This window comes from Opisthocomus hoazin, chromosome 2, assembly GCF_030867145.1.
Source record: "Opisthocomus hoazin isolate bOpiHoa1 chromosome 2, bOpiHoa1.hap1, whole genome shotgun sequence".
In the NCBI taxonomy this organism is placed as follows: Eukaryota; Metazoa; Chordata; class Aves; order Opisthocomiformes; family Opisthocomidae; genus Opisthocomus; species Opisthocomus hoazin.
Window position 1 is genome coordinate 72,931,328 of NC_134415.1, and position 25,322 is coordinate 72,956,649.

Sequence of the window (25,322 nt, forward strand, 5' to 3'; positions counted from 1 at the left end):
TAAGAAGACTCACTGTCCATTTTCTGCAATCCCCCTCTGTTTCTGCAGCGATGAGGAGATCATCGACAGATTGTAACCAAGTCCCCTTTTGTGTCGGAGGATTCCACTTTTCGAGATCCCGAGCTAGCTGATTTCCAAAGATGGTAGGGCTATTTTTGAAACCTTGGGGTAACACTGTCCAGGTTAACTGGGTTTTTCGTCCAGAATCTGGATTTTCCCATTCAAAAGCGAATAGGTTCTGACTGTTTGAGGCCAGAGGTAAACAGAAAAAGGCATCTTTTAAATCCAGTACAGTAAACCATCCCTGGCTATCTTCCAGTTTATTCAACAAGGTATAGGGATTAGCTACTACTGGGTAGAGATCTTCCACGATTTTATTAATTGCCCTCAAATCTTGTACTAACCTGTAACTTTTCCCATCCGACTTTTTCACTGGCAAAATGGGGGTGTTGTATTCAGATTCACATTCTATTAACAATCCAAAATTTATAAAACTATCAATTATTTTCTTAATTCCTCTTCGGTCCTCTAGCTTAAGGGGGTATTGTTTGATCTTAACTGGTCGAGCTCCAATAGGTCTCGTCCTAGAAGGGACTTAGGGGCCCCAGGCAGGTACAAAAATCTGTGTATTCCAATGTGTTTACCTAATTTGTACTTTAATGGTTTTAGAAAATATGCCTTTTCCGATTGGCCTGTAGCACCCACAACGGTTATAAAATCCTTATCCAAAGGCATCAGTTGTTGATTTAAAACAGAAAACGACGCACCAGTGTCTACCAAAAATTCCACATTCTGTTTCCCTAGCTTTATGTTAACCAGTGGATCCGCTAGGGTGGATTCCCCAGGTTCCCGTCATTCAGTATCCTGTAGGTCAGCAACTATTCTGGGGCAGGGTGCCTTTTTTCTTCTGTGGACATTCCCTCTGCCAATGTCCGAATCCTTTACAACGAGCACACTGATTGCTTTTTAGTCTCCTTTAATCGTAATTCCTCTTACTGTTCTCATCCCTGTTACGATACACTCGCCACGCCTCTTCCACTAGTTTCTCTAAATTCCTTACATCTGGTTCTTTAAGTCTCTGCAGCTTCTTTCTAATATCGTTAGCAGCCTGTCCTATAAATAGAGATATTAGCTGCTGTCTAGCTGCATCTGATGCTGGATCCATGGCAGTGTATTTCCGCACTGCTGTTCGTAATCTATCTAAGAATTCTGTCAGAGTTTCTGTCGGACCTTGTTTTACTTCATATAAGGCTGACCAGTTTACTGCTTTCGGGATCCCGTGTTCCAGCCCATACTGAATCCAAATACGGTATTGCTGTAACAGTCGATACTGGGTTTGATCATTAGGGTCCCACCCCGGGTCTCTAAGTGGAACATGTTGTTCCTCGGTCCCTTGTAAAGTACCTGCAGTAATTTGTGCCCTCACATGATCCCTTGCTGTTTTTAACACAATTCCTTTCTCAGTCTCTGTCATTGCCTCTAACATCAAATCCACATCTTTCCAATCCGGATTCAAATTCTTAACTATCCATTCAAATTTCTTGGCTACCCTGCTAGGATCTTCCCTGTATTCCCTTACAGTTTCTCTCCATTTGTCTATATCTTCCATCTGGAAGGGTGTTCTTATCAGGGTTGGCCCCCCCGGCCCCATCGCCTGTCTTAAAGGGGCTTGGATGATGGGTCCCACCTTACTACGAGTCCGAGCAGTGATGGGACTTGACCCGCTAGGTGGCGCTCCGCCCTCATCAGAGGCCTCGTCCCCGTCTGCGCGGGCGGGGGTTCCCGCAGCCGACCCAGCATCAGGGAGAGGGGGGGTGACACAAAATCCTCCATACGCTCTTCTAATTTCTTCCGATTCCCTTTTGTTTTTAGACACCTTTGCCCTATGCTGCACGCAGAACAACACCGCTAAAGTCTTCCCGGCTCTTTCTTTCTATCCCTTTCCAATGCCAACACAAGGGGATCCTGCGGGGCTAGATTTATACCACTTTCTTTTTGCCACTCGGGGTGATTTCGCAAAGTGAAAAACATATCGGCATATGAGACCTCATCCCATTTTCCTTCTCTTCTCAAGAACAACATTAGCTGTAGCAAAGTATTATAATCCAGGGTCCCATTCTCAGGCCACTTTGCCTCCTCATTTAACTTGTACAACGGCCACCATTGATTACAATACTTAACTAACGTCCTTTTATTCACAATACCTCCTGGGGGTCCCCCTATCTCCTTCCAGTGTTGCAAAATACAGCCCAAGGGGCTCTTCTTCAGAATCTCTTTGCTCTGTGAAGTTCCCATTATGCAGCACATCCACCTCTTTGTTCCCCAATCAATGTACAGCAAACCCTAACAAACAAACCTAAACAAATCCTTCTAACGCCGATAGCTCTAATTACTTAACCAAAATTCTATACTTTAAGCTAAGAGAAATAGTTACTGAACCGCGATTTTACACCAGAACGTTATACGACACTTAAAACAACTATTACAATTATCACTAGTAGTATTCCGTCGATAACAACAATGGGATAATTACTTTAAAATAAACATTCACTGTTTTCTTACGCTTTGTTCTTTACCGGTCGCTTCCCTCGCGGGAGAACAGAACCGCAGGTCAAAACTCCACACTCACCCTTGTTTCTATGTCTCATTCACACAGAGGCCTCACACACAGTCACACAATTTTCACCCGGAGTTACTGCAATCCGAACCGTTTGCCAGAACCGTAGTCAATTTCCAGAATAATGATCCATGTATCAGTCAAGACCGTGTCCAGTGGGGACTCAAACCCCTACAGTGGGGACTCAAACCCCCCACAGTGGGGACTCAAACCCCTATATACCTCTAAGGTGCTAGCAGCCCGGTATACTCTCCCTGCGTAATTAAATTACGACTTAGGGGACTCGAACCCCGTTGCTTAGTAAAAAGTAGTAAAAGAATACCTTTACTCATGGATGGTCCTTGTCTGTTCCCGCGGTGATCCAGATAAGGCGAGGAGCCCCTTCGGGAAAAGGCTCCCGAGGGCCCAAGGGGGTCCTGTTCTTACCGGGTCCCGCAGCCGAACAGAGTGAGTCCCATCTGGGGTGCCAAATTGATTCGAAGATCCGGTAAGAAAAACCTAACAGTACAATGTATACTGTTAAGCAGGTATTCTTTATTGCGGCGCCGGGCACACGGGGGATTTCTCCTCCAAACGTGCGCGCCAGACACCCTGTTGCTTCAGGTTAAATACAATCACACAGGTAATTATTCATTATATTTCTAGGAACTAATTAGCATATGTAAATATCTTTCACGCATGTCTGCTAGTATCTTTGGGTGGTCTTCGGGGGTCCCAAGATGAAGGCCCATCCTCTTCATCACGCTGTTCACTGATTGACATTTGTTTTCTGCGCAAACTCAGTTCTAGCATTACGTATATCATGTCCTTCAGGTTGTTTTGCTCCAGTCTTGTTGCTCTCTTGGTGCCTCCTTATCTCTGTAGCTTAGCGCATTTGCCCTCCCAAGGCTGAGCTGTCTGGAGTAGAGTTATTTAGGAGTCTCTTTTATCCCACAATTATCCCAATTATTTGCTGAAAATCAAGACCACTTTTGTTTCACTTAATTATTTTGTCTAACGACTAAGTGATAGCTTGTGCCCATGTCCTTCCACTACATTCCTTAATGAGAAAACAGGGATTAGTGTAACAGTTATATTGTTAGATCACTATGCATGCAGAAATACAAGTTACAATACTAAAGACTACTAAAAACTAGAGAATATTAAGGCCTTTTTGTTGTAGTTTCACATTTCTTACAATCCTCTCTATCAGCAGCTCTGGGCTCTCTGCAGACCTGGTGTTCACTGAAGGAGCTGACGGCAGTTGCTTGTGCAGACCATGGAACTGACAGGTGGTCCCTTGTCTGGAGAAATCCAATTTTCCAATCACAGTCTGACAAAAAGGCAGTTTTTAGTGAGAAGCTCCTCAACACAAACAAGAAAACAATATGATTTAAAGCTGTCAGGCAAGCTGTATGACTTGAAAGTGTAATAGAACTCCAGGAGAGGAATTCCTGCAGCAGATAGGGTCTTTCTTTAAAGTTGTTAGAAAGGATGTGTGATGAAGGAGAAGAACTTGGTTCAGGTGAAGCGTATGTAATGCTTCAGTGTCTGTCCACAGTAGATGCTCCAAAAAAAACAACAGAGAGAGTGAAAGAATCAGAGAACAATGTTGTGATTTAACATTTCGAAAGAAAAGAGATCATGTTGGTCTCTCAGAAATAGTCTGCCTTGACTATCAGAGGTTTTTGTAAGGAAAAAGAGCTCACTGTGAAGATCGTGGGAATACTGAAGCAAGAAAAAAATCTGTAACTAATGAAAACTCGTATTTGGAAAAGGGTAAGGGCTTCTGAAAGGAGAGGGAACGTACTCCCGTTTTGAGAGATTACAAACCCATCACCCAAAGCAAGCCACGGTGTCAGCTGTGAGCTGACGCTGAGCCTGCAGGACCGTCTGGCTGTCCTGGCCGTGCTTCGTAGATGAAGACAGCGCACCTGACTGGCTCAGACTAGTGCCCAAGCGATCATTAAGAATCACTGTTGGGGATCCACTGGCCGAACTAGATGGACTCCAAACATTTTTCCCCGGCCCCTGTCCACCTGTTGCTCTTCTGGGCAGATGCGGGACGCAGGATGACCCAGTCCTCATTGACCGCCAGTCCCAGCCTCGTGTCCCTGCAGCTGGGAGCAGAAGAGAGCCCCACTCGCCGCCTCCCTTTCCCCACAGCTTTTCTCCTCCTTGATGTAGCTGCAAATCCTCTCCCAGCCCCCTGCCTCACATGGAGGAAGGTCCCGCCATGCTACAGCGAGTCTTGCGGGGGAAGATGGCTCCCACCGGCGCTCACCCGTGTCCCAACTGCTGTCTCGGGGCAGGGCGAAGTGGCGGCAGGAGGCTGAGGACAACCCGGTGGCCAGGGGCAGGCAGATCATTTGGCCACAGAGCAGAGGTACCCCAGCTGGCTGTTGATCCCCGTCCCACCCTCAAGTACCTCCACGCCACCAACATTTCTACTTTTACAGAGACTGACAAACGCTTTCTTCACCTTTCGGCAAGGACCAGCGCGCTGCATGCTATTTCCGTTCAGCGCTCAACGTCTGCCAACGCCACGCGCTTGCCTCGCAAACGAACAGCTATAACCATGTTCTTCATTATCCCCATTCCCTTTTTCACCACTGAATGACAATCGCGGCCCTAAACCTTCAGAGTGCAAAAGCTCCTTCTCAGCTTTTTCTCGTCATGTTTGATTTTGATTTTGGAAATAGGATCGCCTTTAAAATCTGTGACAAACGATAGATTTGGCAGCTAGGTGAGTCCAGCCTGGGCAGTAGCTCTGTCTGTAGCACTGTGATCGCTTCACGTGTTTGTAAGAAGACAAACCTGGGAGTCAAAAATGTTTCTTAATTCACAAAATTTACAGACGTTTTACTCCATGTGGAATGTCCTACCTCATACTGCTTTTATTTAAAAATTATTTATCCTTCTTAAGGGCCTACTTTTGGACACCAGAACGCATTTGACAGAACAAACCGCTGCCTTTTCTCAGCAGGACGGTATCCTCCGTGCTACGACGTCTCTATCACTAAAATGCACATTTTCTGTTCCTCGGTGGTCCAACTATTTTATGAAGACCTTTGAGGAACACGTCTTCTTTCCAGACTGTTTTATTTTCAGGGCGATGTTCATCATCTCCTACGCGGCACCGCCACGGCGGCCTGAAGGCCCCGCGGGGTTTCACCCGCTTTTTTCGGGACGAAGCCTGCCCTTGTGCGGTGGGGGCCCGTGAGGGGAGACCCGCCGGGCCGGCCCCTGTCAAAGGTGGCCCGACCGCCATAGCTCCGCGGAGACGCCCGTCCCGCCCCGGAAGTGACGTTGACGCCGCCGCCGGAGCAGCCGGAAGCGCCGCCGGGAGCAGTAAACAACCCCGTCGGGAGGCCGCGGCCGCCGCGCTTCCATCTTTGAGGCGCCGGGACCAGGGCCGGAGCGGGCGGCGGATCATGGGCGGCGTCCTGGGCCTCTGCTCCATGGCGAGCTGGGTGAGGCGGCGCGGCGCGACGGGGCGGGCGGGCGCGGTGGTTCCCTGCACCTCTGTGCCCGCCGCAGGCCCGCGGCCGGCCCTGCCCCCCCCCCCCCCCGGGGCCTTTGTCTCTTAGGGGCGGGGGCGTCTGCGGCGCTGCCCGCCTTACCCCTTGTCAAGCGCGGGGAGGCTGCGGGCCCGCTCCTGCGGGGCATGGCTCTCTCCCCGGGAGGCGATGGGCCTTGGGGCGCGCCCCGCGGCGGTGCCCGGTCCGTTCCCACCCCCACCCCCCCCCCGGAGGGGGGGGGCACGGACCGGGCACCGCCGCGGCGAGGGAGGGGGTGTGTGTCTGAGCCGTTTCGCTGGGGAGATGGGGAGCTTCGTGCTTCCTCGGCCGTATTGTATTTAATTCCTCTTTTCTTACGGCTTTGTCTTGAGCAGCTCCACCCTTTGTAGCACCTTTGTCTGACCGAGCCGTCGGTTTCTCGCCGCACGGTAGTCTGTGGTGATGTGTCGGCACCGTGCTGAGCATCATCAGGTGGTTTTTCTTAGTGGGAAACGGTAGTTTGAGATGGTTTTGAAACTGTCGGCACTATGCAGAATAACAGAGAAGTCAGTAGAGCTCCCGCATAGCAGTCCTTAGCTGAGGCACTGCTGTCTTATCTTTGAGTGACAATATGTCTTTCCAGGTCTAGTCCTGATGCAGATAGACACGGTCAGGTGGATTGTGAATCTGTGGACGTTTGTCTTAAAAATGCCAGTGGGATTGTGGAAACCTGAATTTTCCATACCAAAAAATATTGTACCATGCTTAGGTTAAATGAACCTACATGTATTTAAACAGTTCACACACACAACTTAGTGGTCTAACAAAACCTCATATTGATTCAAGGTCCTATTTTTTGTGCTGTCAAAATATATGGACTTTGTTTCCCCTATTGCAGTGTGGTATTTAATTGGAGAGATGATGCTCAACTCCTTAATCTCTTGTACAAATTCTGTGACATGATGCTAGAATTGGTAAATTTGTATGAGCTAAGCTTCCAGGCTGATACGCATGTAAATAAGCGACTAGAAGACTGATAATATCCTGTAACAAAGTACTGTCAGTGTTCATTTTACTTTAATTAACATTTTAAACACTACTTAATGGATTAGCCAGTTAGGCTTTAATTACTAGCTGAATATAGTTAACGTTAACATTTTTAATTATTGTCAAACACTAAGCGACAGTGTAACTATAGGTTTTAATTTAAATGCTTGAGTTAATATATACTGCATTTTCAAGTGCATAAACAGGCTTTCTGATAACTGGCTGGTGTTTGTAGTGCATGAAGAATCCCTGTATACTTGCTCTTGGTTTTGTGTGTCTGTACAGAGCATTTCAGCTAATGGTCTTTTAGATAAAATGATTTACATGAGCATGTAATCTTGATTAGGTCAGATTTACTGTGGGTAACTAACTCCCATCCCTTCCTTTAAAGTGCCCAAACAAATAATTTTTTTTTTTTTGTTTTGAGGTTCTTTTTTCTTTCCCCTGATGACTTCAAAGATTTTCTTTCTGCATTTAAAAACGCATCTAATCATCACTTAAAGGCTACAGGGTAGTTCTTATAGGAGACATCTGCCTGCTCTGGTCTCTGAGTTGTGTTGGCATAAACACCCTTTGTGGCTCTGGAAGAGAAACAAACTGTGAGGGTGAGGTAGCAGGGGAGCCAGAGGTAGCAGAGTTTGTGCTAGTGTAGACTGTGTCACAGCCAGGAAAACTGCTCCTCTTTTACCTGGGAAGACGCTGCTGTCAGTGTAGCTTCAGCTGTGCCGCTTCTCTGCGGGGCCATGGGTTGTGTGTGCCCTGCAGAGCTGCTCTGGGTAACTGGCCTCGGCGTCTGGCTTCATACCTTTATTCCTTCTGGATTTTTTTTTTTTGTGTGGTTGTTACTGCTGGTTGTAGCTCTGCCCTACTGTGTGCTGATCAGGCAGTGTTTCAGTTCAGCATTATTAAGAGCAAAAATGAGCCTGTCTGAGGCGGGGGGAAGGCCTTAAAAGCACTGTCGTCTCTGCAAAAGTCTTCTGATCCTGATGACCTAGATTAGTCAGGCAGTGCTGTTTTCACTCTGTTGGGCCTTACTTCTGTTGCAGTGTTCCCTGAAATGGCACAGCTGCTGTTTTGCTCACTGTAATGTTCTCTGTCAAGGCAAAGATCTTGACTGAATCAGTTTCTTTAAGCATATGAGTAGGGATGAGGTAGCTAAAACTGAGTAGGCCTGACGGGGAGGCTTAGTGTTTTGGCAATACTTAATTCAGTATATAATCATTTAGTCATTACCCCAGTAAGAAGATTAGGTTTGATATTAAAAACTTGTTCGGTGTGCATCAGGGTCAATAACGCTTGACTTTCAGTAGTTTTGTGGGATTTTGTCTCTCCATTTCTCTCGCAGTATTAATCTTGTTACGTGTTCCTCCTGCAATTTCCACTGCCCAAGGGAATGAAATGACTAGTTTAGCAGGCATGAATTAACTTGTCTGCCCAGCTGGCTGCTCCCAGAATAGGTGTGTGGGTCGCTGCTTCTTATTTTGCCTCAGTGAACACCACCGAGCTGCTTATTTTTCTCCAAAACATGCGGGGATGTGAGTTGGTTGGTGGGTCCAGAAGTTACTGGATGGCAATAGGTTTATGCAGGTGTGACTTGGTAACTGCTGTCTGAGCTTCCTTAAGAAAGCAAGCTCAAAGCTAAGTGCAGTGTAACTCTTTGCATCTATGAGTAAGCTGGGCTTCACCTGGGGAGTTAATATGAAGCTTTGATCTGTGTAGTAGTGTCTTACTGTTTGTACTGTAGTGTTTTTTGTAGGAGCCGAGCTCTGAATTTAGGAAGAAAGAATGTGACACAAACTGTCCTTGTCTCCTCAATTCCATGGGCCACATGTTCTTTGCTTTCTGTTCTTTCTGAAGTCTGTTGCTTGTTAGAAGTGTTTTTGCCAATAGTACAATAATACTTTTTTATTGGAATGGTATGTATTTTATTCTGTCTTGCTAAACCAAAGAGGGACTTGGACTGTAATGTGATTCCTTGTAGAAGAGGACAACTTCTATAAATAGTATCAGTTATCAGTAGATGTCTCTTGTTCAGAGGTGTGCATGATGACAGCTTGTAAGGGTGAGCTGTTTGGGGGCAGAATCTTTTAAAAGCTGGTACTGGAGCTCAGACACTTACATGAGGTATATTGCCTTGTTTGAGGCACCTGGCTTCCCAGTGAGGGGAAGACACATGTTTTTCAGCTACTGCAAGCCTCCCTTCTCCCTAGAAACATGCATTCGTTTGTGTCCCCCTTGATACACTCAGGAGGAAGCAGCTTGAATTATTTTTAAGTATTTAACAAACGATTTAACACTGGGATTCTCCAGATAAGTGACTTTTATGCCAGATGGTCCTTGCACGAAATTCTCTGCAGCAGATGAGCCTAGTCTTACATTCGACCCTGCCAAATTCAATCTTTTATTCAACGATATCTTAAGAAAATATTAATGCAGCCAGAATTAGTTCAGTTCAGGAAAGTATTTTTTCGAACAGAGAAGAGAAATACTCTTCACAAGAAAGGTTATTTGTGTGTATGTAGGAGCATCCTAAGCCAGTATTTGTCATACATTTCCTGCTGACTAAGCGTAATGCCCCTAATGCAGCTGCTTGCAGTCATAGAACAGCCTCGAAGGACCATCTGGTCCAGCCTCTCGTGGGAAGGGGAGCCCAGATGAGATGATCTGGCACCATGTCCGCTTGCGTCTTGAGAACCTCCAGTGACGGGGACCTTGCCACGTCCCTGGGCATGTTGTTGTGGTGACCGATGGTTGTCACTGTAAAAAAACCTTTTTCTTACATCCAGTTGAAACCTCTCCTAGAATCGACACCTTCATATTCTCTGTGCTCTAATGATGCTGAGTGGAGGAGGAGGTAAAAAAGGGCAGTATGACATCTTATACATACTGAAATAGTTATAATCTAGTTTCACTAAAAACTGAAGTTTGCCAGTTTAAAAATGATTCTGTAGCACAGTGGAGTGAAAATTCTTGGCTCCTCCATCCTTGGAAAGGAACACAAGCACAAAAAGAATGCAAGGAAATTACGTAGAAGACCCAGTTTGCTGGTCCAGCGTGTGGGTCTGGTGGAACCTGTAGGAACAGGCCATCTGTGTCTCTTTCCTGAGGGCCTCTCAGGAGGCTGCCGGGAGTGTTGTGGCTCTCTGTCTGCTCAGCGCCTCAATCCCCGGGGCCCTCCCGGCAGTGGCAGATTGCTGACATTTTTGCTCATCGTATGACTGAACTTTTAAGAACTCTTTCTGACACGTGCCAGTCATACTGGATGATTGACTTGCGCAGGTCATGTGGCCGTGTAACCAGTCATGTTCTTAGGTGACTGACTGGTTGTCTTTCATGCGGTGATTGATACCTGAGGCATCCCTGCGTGGGCGCTGGGGGAGACGCAGGGTTTCGCTGCCAGTCGGTGTCTGGCAGAGGCTGCTGGAGCTGGGACAGGGCAGCGCTCGCAATGTAGCTTCACTGTAGCTGAAAAACTCGTGGCCTCCAGAGCTGAGTTGTTAACTGCTCTCTGGGATATTGTCTTCTAAGCAAAATAAGTGATTTGTAGAAGAAAACCCCAACCCTCAAACATTGTGATTCTGCCTTTCCTGTTTTGGCTTATGTTTACTTGTGGAATCTTGCCCTTCTTTCGCTTCCTGAATTGTCACTCAGGAAGTGGCAGAAAATGGCAATGGGATGAAGTTCGTGGGTGTTTTTTTTTTATTTCCCCCCTGGTGAAATAGCGCTCTCTGTTCCCTTTCCTTCTTCCCAGAATTTTTCTGTTTCAGAGTTTAATACAGATAACTTCTGTCCTAGCTTTTTCCCTCGTAGTATTACAGCTGTGCAGCACTCCTGTCCACTTTTGCCATTTATATTTGGCAGTGACGGTAATATGTGTACTGTGTGTTTGCTTTGTTTTTGCAGTTTAACTTTTTACATTGCTTAAGTTAATTTGCCAGCTGACAGTTATGTGACACATAAGTAGTTGCTAAATATGCAATAATTTGCAACCTAAGCTTTAGGCTATTTTACCTATTGTTTGTGCTCCAGTAATGCCTACGGCCCCAGTGAGGATTGTGGCCCTGCTCTGCCAGATACTGAATGTGTACCTAGATCCCCATTGCACTCAAATTTTTTTTCACGGTGTATTTGTTTAATCTGTACAGCTCTGGAGGGGAGGATGCAATCCTTGCATCTCATTTAGCTGAAATGAAGTAAAATTCAAGAGAACAGATAAGCCTGAATCCAGTCTTTATTTCCTCTGTGTGGATAAGTAATTACTTTTGATGTGGCACTAATTACACTGTACAGTGGTGCATTAGGAAGCGTTGACAAGATTGTTAGGAGGTTCTGTAACATGTTGCAGCAACTTAGTTTACACCAGTGATGAGATGCATGGGATGAGTCATTTTCCATCATAACTTCTGATGATCTACGCAGCCTACTGAAATAATGAAATGTGGTGATGCAAAACTTTTTTAAGAATTTGGTTTTATGTTCTGTCTCTGTCAGATACCGTGCTTGTGTGGAAGTGCCCCGTGCCTGCTCTGCCGATGCTGCCCCAGTGGAAACAACTCCACCATAACTCGGCTGATTTATGCATTCTTTTTACTCCTTGGCGTGAGCGTTGCCTGTGTAATGTTGATACCAGGCATGGAAGAACAGCTGAAGAAGGTGAGGTTACTTCTTTGCTAACGTGTTTGGTTGAACAAATGTTGCAGATAATTGTAAACCACATCTTGAAAGCACAGGCTTTATTTGGAAATATGTAACTGTGCTGCCACCGGTGCTTCACAGTCACAATTCATTTGATTGTAGATCAAATAAACAAAGAACTCGTGGGACAGTCAGTGCATAGATTGAAAGCACTATTCAGAAATAAAGTCGCACCTCTTCTTTAATAGCTCAGAGCAGAAAAAATAAATCTTGACTCAAACAAAAAATATAATTTGTTTAAATTATATATTGAGATGCTTGTATTTGTGACACTTCATTAGTTTTGATTGCTGTTAGTAAAGGAATGAAAAATAACCACAGTCTAAGGTGCCTTCTAGTTTCATTGTGCTGTACTACTTAAAATTCTATTTTGAAGCCTGCAAATGCGTAACAAAAATATTTTTCACTAGTGATAGTGGTGTATTTTTCACAAAGGATATTAGGAGGTGCTTAAAGGACTTTACAGTTTATTAGTTATATGAAGATGATAGTGCAGGTAAAATTACTGAGTGGTAATTTGAGTTATGGGAGAACTTAGAGATTCACTGAACTCGGGTTGCATGTGCTTTATTTCTGCTAGTCTTTGTTTTGCTGTCTTTAATTTTTTTCTAGTAGATAGTAACTTCTGTTAGGAACGCTTCTGATTTTCTTCCCCCCAAATGATTCATCTGTAAATGTTAATTTCAGTGTGGTATAGTAACCACACTAGAGCTTCAGTGAGAGCCATGTTGGTCACCTAGGAAGGAAAATGACAGCCTTTTGGAGTGTGATTTGACCCCACAAAGGTGTTGCTCGTGTCCTTGTGGTGACTGGAAAGAGTATTCTCATCTGTTTCATGTGGAAGTTACAGATACTTATAATTGCTTGTGATGTTACTTGTTTGGGGGAGGCTGCTTCAGTTTTAGAGATGTAAGCAGCCTGCCTGCTCCTAGCTATGTCATGAAGTTGATAGCAACTGTGAAGTCAAATTTACCAAATCCCAATTCTTTTATTTATCTTCTGATTCAGATCAACAACTGAAAATTATGTTTCTTTGAGAAGTTTCTGAAGTTGCTAATAACAAAAAACTCTCCACCCCACCACTGTTAATAAGATCTTTTTTGGGTTTTTTTGGTTTTTTTTGTGTGGGATTTGTTCCCTTGAATGTGTTTAATATTCTGATTAGACTGTAACTAACAATACAGCCCTTCAGTATCAAATTTTCTAGCAACGTTAGGAGTTGCATAATGTTAAAATCTTAGAGTTGTATATTAATAAATTGCTAATACATATTTACTCACAGGAGGCCTTTTACAGATCACTGAAATATCTTGTGTTTATCACAGATTCCTGGATTTTGTGATGGAGGGATGGGAACAACTATTCCTGGTGTGCATGGCCACGTGAATTGCGACGTACTAGTTGGTTACAAAGCCGTGTACCGTGTGTGCTTTGGTATGGCCATGTTTTTCCTTCTCTTCTCCTTATTGATGATCAAAGTGAAGAGCAGCAATGACCCAAGAGCAGCGGTGCACAATGGGTAAGATACAGAAATGAGAACGGTGTGTGCGTATGAAATACAGCTACGGTGAAAACAAAGCCTGTTTTGAGGCATGCTGGTCAAATCTACTGTTCCACAAACAAAAGAATTTCATAGTAGCTAGAGGATTATTGTTGCAGTAGAGGGCATTCAAAGTTACTACAGTTCTTACACATGGCAGATTAATTTTTATAAGAGGAAACGATACAAATGGCTGTCGCTTTTCAGAGCCTGAATTACGGCAGCGGATAATCTGTCCAGAGGTTTCCAAAGATGAGAGATTCTGCTTTTATCCAAAGGTGACAAAATTCAGAGATAAATAATGGTACTAAGTTTCATTCCACTGAGATGTTTTCAGCAAATAGAAAGATTAAAGAGCCTCATCTGTCCTCTAGGGATTACATTTCTCCAAACTTTGATGTTTGTAAGGGCTTGCTCTTTGCCGAACAGTTCTATTTTAAAGATGGTAACAGTTATATATGTATATGTATACACACACATAGATATATAACATATCTCTTCCACCTCTGCTGTCTTTTCTTCAGTCTTCTCCTCTGCGTAAAGAAGAGTGAGTTATGTATTTAGTTTCTGATCTTCCCAATAAATTTTTCTTTTGTATTTCATTATAGTTAGGATTATCAGGTGGAAGATAATAGTGGAATTTCAGCTTGGGGGTTGACCCAAGTCGTAGTCTTCATCCAGGCTCAACCTACTTTTAGTGTAGCTTCTTGAATCGTGGAGATGCAAGTTTTTGTGATGGGGCATGGCACAAAAAGCATAAAGCTGTTTGTGGTGCATAGTCTTAGTGGTCACAGTGATTGCTTAGACTGTTGCTTTTTCAAGGTGATTATATTTAACAGAAGCTGTTAACAGCTAAGCTGTAAAAATGAAGAAGTCATTTTATTTTATATTCAGTATAATAAGATTAAGCATTTCCAGCGTAAAATGAGAAAAAACTTCAAATTATTTCGGTAGGGGAAAATAAAATAATTAAGACTGAGCAGAGTATTTCTTTGTTTATTCTTTTGTTTGTTTTGATCTAAAGAAAAAGAGGCAGGGTGGTGCAGTGTTAAGATGCATTAGCAGCAGTAACTCAGTTCAGCCTTTTCCTCTGCCCTGCTTTGTTCAGGAGAGCATACTTGTTACAAGCAGGAAGAAAATGCTTCAGGTACATTCTATTTCAGCGCTTAACGTTTTTCACAATAAGAGATGCCTTTTACATGATGTGGAATCTTTTTACCTAAAACCGCTTCTTACGTGTTTGGGGTCTTCCCGATACCCTTATCTGGAGTTGTGCTCTCCAGTACAAAATTTGGTACTATTTATGCAACCCGTAGCAGTTTACTCTTTGCCAGTCTTAATATCAGCAACAGGATAAAAGAAAAAACGATACTTGTTAATTGTTACTGGTGAAATATTAAATAATGTTCCTTCCAACACTTCCGCAAGAACTGCTTGCTTCAGGAGTATGCATTACAGGTAGCTTTTTGAAAATCATGGCTTTTGATTGAAATTATATGTATCTTCAGTAATACTTTGCAATGTAATCTTTCTGTCAGTGATTTGAAATATTCAAAATATTTGGTTTCCCATGTATGTGTACTTTTTCATACTTGCATGCAAGTTAAGCCCAGTAATATGGTCCAGTGCCAGTGTTCACCACCTCTGCTTTTGTAACAGCAGTCAGAATTGTTTCTTGCCTCAGGTTAATAATTATAATAGAAAATATCAGTTATAATGTATCCACAGGACTGTTGCTGGCTTGCATGCAACTCATAGCAATTGTAGGTGTTATTTTTGGCTGTCACACACGTTATATGGGTAGAGCATTAAGATCCCTGGAAGTCTGGAATTAGAGATGAAACTTATACAAACTTGAACCTGTTCTTATTTCTGTAATTGAGAATGACATTTATTTTGAACAAGAAAAAAAATTGCACATGTGGATTCAAAAACTAGTTTTAGTGGGGTATTACATAGTAAATGTAACAACTCAATTCAGCTTTCAAGCTGGATTTAGTCACTTTTCTATGTTCCAGTGAATTAGTCTGTTTTTCTGTATTCTGCACTTCTGTCATCTCACGTAGTTCCTCTCTGCAGAATTGGCATTTATTCCTCTGAACAAGTTCAGTCTCTCTTTCTGGCTGTAATGATTGGGTGGGGGTGACTAAAGTATGGGAAGGGATAGAAAACCTGAAAACCACGCAGGTGTTTGACATCGTGGGGGTGTGGTACACGTCTTTGCTATATTCAGTTTTGAAGTACATGCAGATGGCACTGTGCCTCTATTTGGACCTGCCTGTCACTCTGATCAGAAAAAAACAGTCTTCACTTTGTGATAGTTTGGTTGGTGTAACTTTTTGGTTTGAAGATCACTATGCAGGGTATATTCGTACACATTCTGTGTTTGGGGGGAGTTTGGTGGATCTTTGGTGGAAGATACTTCCTTGTCAGCTTTCTAGGAGACATCTCATCTGGTTTTGTCCATGAGTTTGTATCTGCTACTGGAAAAGGAAATCCAATTCTACTGCACTGGAACAGAGATGTAGAATTTGATTGTGTCCTTGCTGTCAAGGATAAATCCTTTGCTTTTGTTGTGATAAATCCTCATCAGATGTAGGCCTAAAGAGTCTGAAGTTAGGTGGGGAGAATCTAGGCTTTTGTACATCTCTTTCTTGTAGGAAGTAAATTGAGACTGGTGAGGAATTCCAGCATAATGTTTTCTGTGGTTGTAGGCACCAACCAGATCTTCTGCCTTTTTGCTTTTGATACTAAGAACAGACAGGGATTTTTTTAACCCGTTTTTCTAATATGCAGGCAGTTCAATGACCTTGCTGCTCTAGTTAAAAACCTTCTTAAAAAAACCCAAACCAACAACTCACAATTATATTCCACCCTAGCTTCGTTTGTAGTACATCAGTGAGATGTCTCTGGGAAATGTGTCAAACTCTGTGTCAGTCTAGAACAGTTTAAGCCTAAATTTCTGGAGAACAAAAATCGTGGGCAGATGAAATAAGTTTTTATCCTACTTCAAAAGTAGTGAGTTAAGAATGAGTGAATTAAAAAAACAACTCTTAAGGATGTGCATTTTGCTTACTTTCGAGTTTTTGTGAATTGGATCAGACTTCAGCAGTTGCCTGACTTTTTTTTTTTTTATTTTAAAACTTCCCTTTAGATTCTGGTTCTTTAAATTTGCAACAGCTCTTGCGATTAGTGTTGGAGCTTTCTTCATACCAGAGGGACCATTTACAACTGGTAAGGGAATATTGTCTCCTACTGTATTGTGGTGCAGTCATAACTGGTTTTGAAACAAAACTAAGTGCATGCTGATGTCTTACAGGTTTTATTGTAGCTGTGTAACTATAGATCTTTCCTGTGTTTAGAGATATAAAGACAGAGTGGTACATTACCTATGTTTCTGAACTGGTTTTGGTTTATTTCTCTTTTAGTGTGGTTTTATGTAGGTATGGCTGGAGCATTCTGCTTTATTCTTATTCAGCTGGTCTTGCTGATTGACTTTGCCCACTCCTGGAATGAATCTTGGGTTGAAAAAATGGAGGAAGGAAACTCAAGATGCTGGTATGCAGGTAAAGGACTGTGCTACCATCAAGTTTGATTTAATTGTACATTAAGTTAAATAAGTTATTCACCGAGCAATGCATTTTACCAGAGTGCTGAAGGGCTGCTTTGTGACTAACTATCACTTTCTCAGATGGTACAGTTCACATCTCTTGGCTTGCTGTCCTTTTGATGTCAAGTTAAATAAGGGCGTGGCAGGGTGAGGGGCAGCAGCCTCTGAGTAATAAGATCTAATCCCTGGGAGCAGGGCATCAGTTTATGGTAGCAGAGAAATGGCAATTGTAGGTTTTTAGATTTTTTTTCATCCACAGCCTTTGTTACACCTCAGCACTGATGAAAAACAAACTAGCCTGCTGCTGTTTTGTGTTGAGCATAAGTATCTCAATTGTTTTTTCTTTCTGTCTGCTGGTCACTCATTCTTCGAAGGTATATGCTGAGTGAAAGGCCAGGATAGTGAAGGAGAGTACAAGTCATCTCACTGGAGAAATTAATAAAGTGTTTCAAATGTGATAATTTAGGTGTTTCAAAAAAAAAAAGCACAGCCTGTCTTCTTGCAATATCTACTTCACTCTTTAGTGGTTTTAATAAGATGGAATTTGGAAATAAGGTTTTGTTTTTACTTTTATTGGAGAAGTAGCTCTTCACTTTCTTTCTTAAGCTTTTCGCCAAAGTGTATGTAGTATAACTGTATTCTTTCATATTTGCCCTTCTTGGTTGCTGTTAAAGCACTAAAATCAAGTATGGTTGAAGGCTTTCCAGTTACTGTGTTCTTTCTTTTTAACACCTCACGGTACTGAGAGGATCTTATTTTCATTACATTTCAGTGCCCAGAGTTGCTTCCCAATTCTGTCATTGTATACCATATCCAAAACCTGATAATCCTGCAATGTTACTTCAGTTCTAATGCTCTCCATTAATAACTAGTTTAACTCTGGTTTTGCCTCTTCACAGCTCTGCTGTCAGCTACAGCTGTCAATTACCTGCTGTCTCTAGTAGCCATCGTCTTGTTTTATGTTTATTACACTCATCCAGAAGGTTGCTCTGAAAACAAGGCATTCATCAGTGTTAATATGCTGCTGTGCATTGGTGCTTCTGTAATGTCAATTCTGCCAAGGATTCAGGTATAGTTATAATTCTGTTATCTTTTGGGGTTTCTGTATTAACAGTCCCAGAAACCTATAATATAATCATGCCTGAGATCTTTTAATTGCCTAACGTTGCTGTTTCATGACTTCTTCGTACAGGAATCTCAGCCGAGATCCGGTTTGCTGCAGTCTTCTGTGATCACAATTTACACAATGTATTTGACGTGGTCAGCTATGACCAATGAACCAGGTAAGTGTAGTAGCAATATATGGCCTGTTGGGTAACCAATTCAGCAGTAAATTGTACCTTCACCTTTTTGCAAAGCAATATTAGAATGGGGTGCTATAATGCGTGCAAATTACAGGCAGGAGTTATTAGCTTGTGTTCTCTCCCCCCACCCCAACTTTCTGTAATAGTGTTGAAGAAATAGTTCTTCCAAAAATAACATGTGATGAGGGATTAGGGGAGCGAAGTCCCTCCCACAGTAAGGGAAGATCAGGTTCGTGACCACCTGAGGAACCTAAACATACATAAGTCTATGGGACCCAATGAGATGCATCCCAGAGTCCTGAGGGAATTAGCTGATGTCATTGTCAAGCCACTCTCTGTCGTATTTGAGAAGTCGTGGCAGTCAGGTGAAGTCCCTGATGACTGTGAAAAGGGTACAATTGCACCCGTTTTTGAAAAGAGTAGAAAGAAGGACCGTGGGAACAACTGACCTGTCAGCCTCACCTCCCTGCCTGGGAAGATCATGGAACAGATCCTCCTAGAAGCTATGCTAAGGCACATGGAGGGAGGTGATTGCGGGACAGCCAGCATGGCTTCACCAAGGGCAAGTCCTGCCTGACCAACCTAGTAGCTTTCTGTGATGGACTGACTACATCAGTGGATAAGGGAGGAGCTATGGATGTAATCTATCTGGACTTCTGTAAAGCCTTTCACACAGTCCCTCACAACGTCCTTCTCGCTAAATTGGGGCAATAGGGATTTGATAGGTGGGCTGTTCAGTGACTAAGGAATTGCTTGGAAGGTCACAGCCAGATGACCAGATGGAGGCTGGTGACAAGTGGTGTTCCTCAGGGGTCTGTATTGGGACCAGTGCTGTTTAATATCTTCATCAGTGACATAGACAGCAAGATCGAGTGCATCCTCAGCAAGTTTGCAGATGACACCAAGCCGAGTGGTGCACCAGAAGGACGGGATGCTGTCCAGAAGGACCTGGACAAACTGGAGAACTGGGTCCATGTGAACCTCATGAAGTTCAACAAGGCCAAGTGCAGGGTCCTGCATCTGGGTCAGGGCAACCCCTGCTATCAATACAGGCTGGGGAATGAAGGGATTGAGAGCAGCCCTGCCGGGAAGGACTTGGGGGTACTGGTGGATGAAAAGCTGGACATGAGCCACCAATGTGTTCTCACAGTCCAGAAGGCCAACCATATCCTGGGCCGCATCAAAAGAAGCGTGGCCAGCAGGGCAAGGGAGCTGATTCTGCCCCTTTGCTCTGCTGTGGTGAGACCCCACCTGGAGTCCTGTGTCCAGCTCTGGAGCCCTCAGCACAAGAAGGACCTGGACCTGTTGGAGCAGGTCCAGAGGAGGGCCACAAAAACGGTCAGAGGGCTGGAACACCTCTCCTGTAGGGAAAGGCTGAGACTGTTGGGACTGTTCAGCCTGGAGAAGAAAAGGCTCCCGGGAGACCTTACTATGGCATTCCAGTACCTGAAGGGGGCCTGTAGGAAAGATGGGAACAAGCTTTGGCAAGGCCTGTTGTGACAGGACAAGGAGTAATGGCTTTAAGCTAAGGGAGGGTAGATTTAGACTGGATATAAGGAAGAAAGTTTCACCACCCTCATTGTGAAAAAACTGGAACAGGTTGCCCCAGAGAGGTGGTTGATGTCCCATCCCTGGAAACATTCAGGGCCAGGTTGAACGGGACTCTGAGCAACCTGGTCTAGTTGAGGATGTTGCTGCTCACTGCAGGGGGGTTGGACTAGATGACCTCTAAAGTTCCCTTCCAACCCCAGCCATTCTATGATTCTGTGAATGTGTTTGTCGCTTGTTCTTGTGTTTATCATGTGGAAGAATTTCCACCCATTGTTGACAGGATTGCAGTATTCTAAATCTTGGATTTTGCAGATTACCACAACTCTTCCCAGGTGATATTTCATCTCCCTATCAAGTTTCAGGTTTCTTACCTGGTGTTGGAGATCTACTGAATGTATTTTTCCCTGAGTGTTTTTAAAAATGTATTAGTGAATGTTTTCAGTGCTTCTTGTGTCTGAAAACAACTGAGCATCTCTTAAACACAAGCAAGCAAAAAAAAAAACCCCACAAAACCCCAAACAACAAAAAACCCAAAACAAACCCCCAAACTTAAATAATTCAGAAGTTCTGGTGATTAAAATAAATGGCCAAATACCGATGTTGGTGTTTTAATTGGGTCTCTGGCCCTTGTATATTAATGATGGACAACCTTCTGTGCCTTGGTGTAACAGCATACATATGAGTCATGTCTAATTCTTGCCATAATTATGGGAAAATAAGATTGCCTCCTACTTTCAGCTGCTGCACCTGAGTTGCCTGTGGATGCTGTGGGCTGGGAACCGTTGACAATACAAAACTGACTTCGTAGCATTTTTTTCCAACCCCAAGATGACTGGTCCTCCGTCTATGGAGATGTTTGTCAAACTTGCTTTCTAGCAGTAAAATTTCTAAAGCTTAATATGCAGAGCATTTTTATTTTGTTGCATCTAATTATATGAGATGGAACAGTAAAGCAGTCGATGCGTATCTTATATGAGTTTAAAATCCTTTTATCTGCTCAGAGATGGGTTTTTATGCCACGTACTGTCATTTGCCTGCTCTAGGGAGACTCAGTAGGCTAAAATTAGATTCAAAGCTTTTTTTACTTCAAGCCTGTCACAGTCACAAGTTTCCTTTCTATTACCGCGTTCGGTGTGGAAATGTACTACTAAATATTTATTCTGTTACTGTTTTATGTAGGTACTAATGTAATTTCCCCCACAGACAGGCGCTGTAACCCAAGTTTGCTGAGCATCATTGGTTACAACAGCACCACCATTCCAGCCCAAGGTCAAGTAGTTCAGTGGTGGGATGCACAAGGGATTGTAGGACTGGTTTTGTTTTTGCTGTGTGTTCTCTATTCAAGGTAAGAGTCCTTTAAAAAAATTCCTTGTTATCTTGTACTACTTCTTGTTGTCAGATACTAAATTGTATTTATTTGGGTAATTGTACCGTGTCCTTTCCTGTCAAATGCAGCATCCGGACGTCCAACAACAGCCAAGTTAACAAGCTGATGCTGACCAGTGATGAGTCGACACTGATAGAGGATGGAATGCCCAGGAGTGACGGCTCGCTTGATGATGGAGATAATGTTCACCGAGCCATAGATAATGAGAGGGATGGAGTTACTTACAGCTACTCCTTCTTTCATTTCATGCTTTTCCTGGCATCCCTGTATATCATGATGACACTTACCAACTGGTACAGGTATTTACATTTGAGAATATATTGTGCTAGTAATGAGCATACAAAATGCTGGACAAGGAGGTGTAAGTTGTGTGCTGTGAGGAATGTGGGTCTCGAATGGGACTTCTCAAGGGAAGTACACTGTTTCATCCGTATTAAATGAACCGTATTGGAGAACTGGAGTAGCCAGCCTTGTTCACAAGTGCCTGTCGTATTTTTTAGGACAATTCTCGTGATTCACTGGACTGCTGAAGTACGTTCTGCTGAAATGAACAGGATAGAGTCTTAAATTCTGTAACAACTAAGAATAAGTAAACACCAGGCCCATGTCTGGTGCAGAGAGCTGGGAAAAGGAGAGATAGGACATGTTATATCAGGAGGTCAAGGGAGGTGATTCTTCCCTTCTGCTAAGCACTGGTGAGGCCACACCTGGAGTGCTGGATCCAGTCCTGGGCTCCCCAGTACAGGAGAGACATGGACATACTGGAGAGAGTCCAGCAAAGGGCTACAGAGGTGATCAGGGGACTGGCGCATCTGTCACACAAGGAGAGGCTGAGAGAGCTGGGACTGTTCAGCCTGGGGAAGAGAAGGCTCAGGGCGATCTCATCAATGCAGATAAATACCTGAAGGGAGGGTGTGAAGAGAATGGAGCCAGGCTCTTGCCCATGGTGCCCAGTGACAGGACCAGAGGCAGTGGGCACAGACTGAAACGTGGGAGGTTCCCTTTCAACATGAGGAAACACCTTTTCATTCAAAGGATGGCCAAGCACCAACACAGGTTGCCCAGGGTTTGTGGAGTCAATGCCTTTGGAGATACTCAGAAGCCACCTGGGCGCAGTCCTGGTTAGCTGTCCCTGCTGGAGCAAGGGGGTTGGGCCAGGTGGCCTTCAGAGGTCCCTTCCAATCCCAGCCATTCTGGGATGGAGTCTGGTGGAAGGAAATTGGGTTGTCTGCTTCCTGAAAAGATCCTCACAATAAAATAGTCCTCCGATGTGTGCATTGCTGTTACGTTAACAGCTTGAGCAGATGTTGTTCAGAATTGAAAAATACAAATTATGGTCTCTAATTTGTTAAAGGACAATTTGTATCATAATAGCAGCACTAGAAAGGTATTTCCTTCAGAAGTAACTCTTGGTAGATTGTCCTGCTGTGGATTTGATTTGTGACCCTCCTTGGATCAATATCGGGATTATTAATTCTAGGTGTTGTCTTTTGGCAAGGTAAAAGGCATCGTTTGTATCTATAAATGCTGTCCGATTCCTGCCTTTCCACAGATGTGCTTAGAGATTCCTCGTAATTATTTCTGCTTCTTGACAGCTTCTTTCTAAGTATTTTTTGGGGCTGCTGTTGCTTTCCACCTACCTGTGACACCAGCTTACAAGTGGTGTTCTTGTATGGGCTGGTGTGAACTGCCTGGAAGAAGGGCAGAGATGTCCTTTGAGGTGTGGAGCTGAAGTGAAGATGACCTACTGTGAAAAGAGTGTTGGAGAGCGGCTGCTACACAAGTATGTCACATTGAAACAAAAATTGCATATTGTTTTTTTTCTTCCCTTTCTTTCACAGCCCGGATTCTTCTTATGAGACCATGACCAGCAAGTGGCCGTCTGTCTGGGTGAAGATATCTTCCAGCTGGATTGGCATCGTGCTGTACGTGTGGACTCTGGTTGCTCCGCTGGTTCTTACAAACCGCGACTTTGACTGAGCTGCGCTGCTCTCTGGGAGGCTGCGATAGCCTGGCCCTGTCTGTGAGACAGACGGCGTTCCAGATCCTGGCGCAGCTGTAAATACGCGTGTGTGCTGTCCGTGTAGTGTACCCTGCTTTATTCTGCATGATCACCTTCAATCACGTCTTTCGTTGTGTCACTCGGTGACCCTTCCTAGCTGAGCTCAGTGGCCGTTGCGCTAATGATGGTTTTCATAGGATTACTCCTAGCCCGTGTGCTTAGGGAGCATTAGATGTAAAATCAAGACCTTTTGGAAGTAGGTCTTTCCCCCTTGATTGCGTTAAAACAGTTGTAGGGAAAAAAGTGCAAGTGTTAATTAGGGTAACAGAGCAGTATTAGATGAGGCTTGGCAAGCGGAGGAGGGGCCGCCTTTGATAACCCCTGTTGCCTTGATTCCAAAGCACCGCTGGGCTCCCAGTCGCGTGTGCAGGAGCTCGCGGGCACCTTGCGGCGCTTTGGCAGGGGCAGCCTGGCCTGCCTGGCCTCCCCCCATGCCGAGGGCAGCGGTGCCTTCAGCACAGCTGGGGGAACCTGCAGCTGCGGGGGAGCTGGTGGCCTCCGTGGTGTGCCTGGCTCCCAAGGGTCCCACTGCAGATGCGGGGACGGGCACCTGGCAGGGAAACATTTGATGCTCACAAGCATGTTTTCTAAGGCACCTGTTCACACTGTGCATCTATAATCTTTTTTTTTTTTTAAGTAGTAGTTTAAATGGGATAGCTGTGCTGTAATTTATTGCTGTTTCGTGTGCCGCTTTCTTTCTTGGCTAAGCCACAATCAGAGTTTGCAGGAGCCGAGTGGTGAGAACCAACCGTGTAAGCCCTTGAGAGGAATTCTTTTTAGTATTGTGGTTGAAAGAAGAAACAGAGGAAGAGGAGCACTGAAATTAAAGTAACTAAAGGAGGCTTCAACAAAAGTGTTTCTTAATATATCTGGAGCTCTTAAATTTTGAAATCTTTTAATGTATTGGGTATTTTGCTTGTTGTCCAGTGCCAGAGCCTAGGAAGTCTACATCTAGGCCTGAGGTAAGACATTAATCTGTTTGATTAAAATACTGTATAGTTCCTCTGCAGTTAGGAAACCTTAAATGCTGTTGTGCTTGCTGCTCTGTAACTGATGTAAGCTGTGCTACTTACCTGTCTCCCTGTTACTTGCTACAACTTGAGACTAGAGCAGCCTGGCTGGGAGCCACCCTGGGGCTCCAGCTGACGTCACCCTCACCCGTTACCGTGGTGTTCATACTGTTCTCTAAGCTTTTATTTTAAATCTGCACCTAAACACTGGCATCTACTGCAGAAGTCTGATGTGTCAGTCAAACTTGAGATGGCAATGGAAAGATGAGTAAAGGCTTGTAATAATTTGGAATATGCTGTTACCTTATTAATAAATAAATTTGGGTGAAGATGTCCAGTGACTCCTGGTAGCTGCACGTACTCCCATGGGTGGGCAGGGTACGGTTTTGTGTTGTGTTCTCCCCTTCTGTTCCTGGGGTGGCTTATGGCCCTTGTCACCAGGGAAGCAACAGCTGGGAGCAGGTCAGTGCCTGGCGCTGCGGGTGGCTGCATGTCACCCCCTGTGGGGTTCTCTGGCTGCTCTTCTCTGTGCCCTGTGCAGCTGTGGCTCTGAAAACACGAAGATGCTTCATGCTGGGACCTGTGCTCCCACTTAAGGGCGGACGTGACACCTGAACACGCCTTGGAATACAGCAGCTCTGAGTCCTGCTACAAGTAACCAGGCACTGAACCGGGGTGGGGGGGTGGGGGGGGTGGGGGGGTGGTGTGTGAGCAGCTGGCTGCGGGTTCAGCTCTGTGAAGAGGGGCTGGGCTGCTCCCTTCAAAGGAGGCTTCGAGTGCAGTGCCTGGGGGTGGAACCGGGGGTGGAAGATGTTCTTGCTGTTTTGTGTATGAAGTTACTAACATACAATTTTTCCCTTCACTGGAACATCTTACACACCTGAGCTTCTCCAGACTCCCCAGCTACAGCTCTGAAGGCAGAAAGGGCAGATAGCATTTATGCTCAGTTATGGTTTAACTTACTGTTTGTGTTAAACCAGGAGCAGACAGAGATGATTTCATGAAAAGGATGTCAAATGC

General features: G+C 44.3%; 1 protein-coding gene across 1 annotated transcript; it reads left to right on the top strand.

Moving 5' to 3' along the window:
* The first annotated feature begins 5,909 nt into the window (after positions 1 to 5,909).
* Positions 5,910 to 24,636, top strand: SERINC1 (serine incorporator 1). The gene is made up of 10 exons (XM_075414143.1): positions 5,910 to 6,069; positions 11,635 to 11,796; positions 13,164 to 13,357; positions 16,533 to 16,612; positions 16,807 to 16,944; positions 17,888 to 18,057; positions 18,181 to 18,271; positions 21,047 to 21,188; positions 21,299 to 21,529; positions 23,072 to 24,636. Exons 1-10 carry the CDS (start codon positions 6,031 to 6,033, stop codon positions 23,208 to 23,210), a joined length of 1,386 nt encoding a protein of 461 aa, XP_075270258.1. The 5' UTR covers positions 5,910 to 6,030; the 3' UTR covers positions 23,211 to 24,636.
* Positions 24,637 to 25,322: the final 686 nt, after the last annotated feature.

Coding starts and splice junctions, on each gene's coding strand:
- SERINC1 (XM_075414143.1), top strand. CDS start 6,031: ATGGGCGGCGTCCTGGGCCTCTGCTCCATGGCGAGCTGG. Junction 6,070..11,634: donor TCTGCTCCATGGCGAGCTGG/GTGAGGCGGCGC, acceptor TGTCTCTGTCAG/ATACCGTGCTTGTGTGGAAG. Junction 18,272..21,046: donor AGCTATGACCAATGAACCAG/GTAAGTGTAGTA, acceptor TTTCCCCCACAG/ACAGGCGCTGTAACCCAAGT.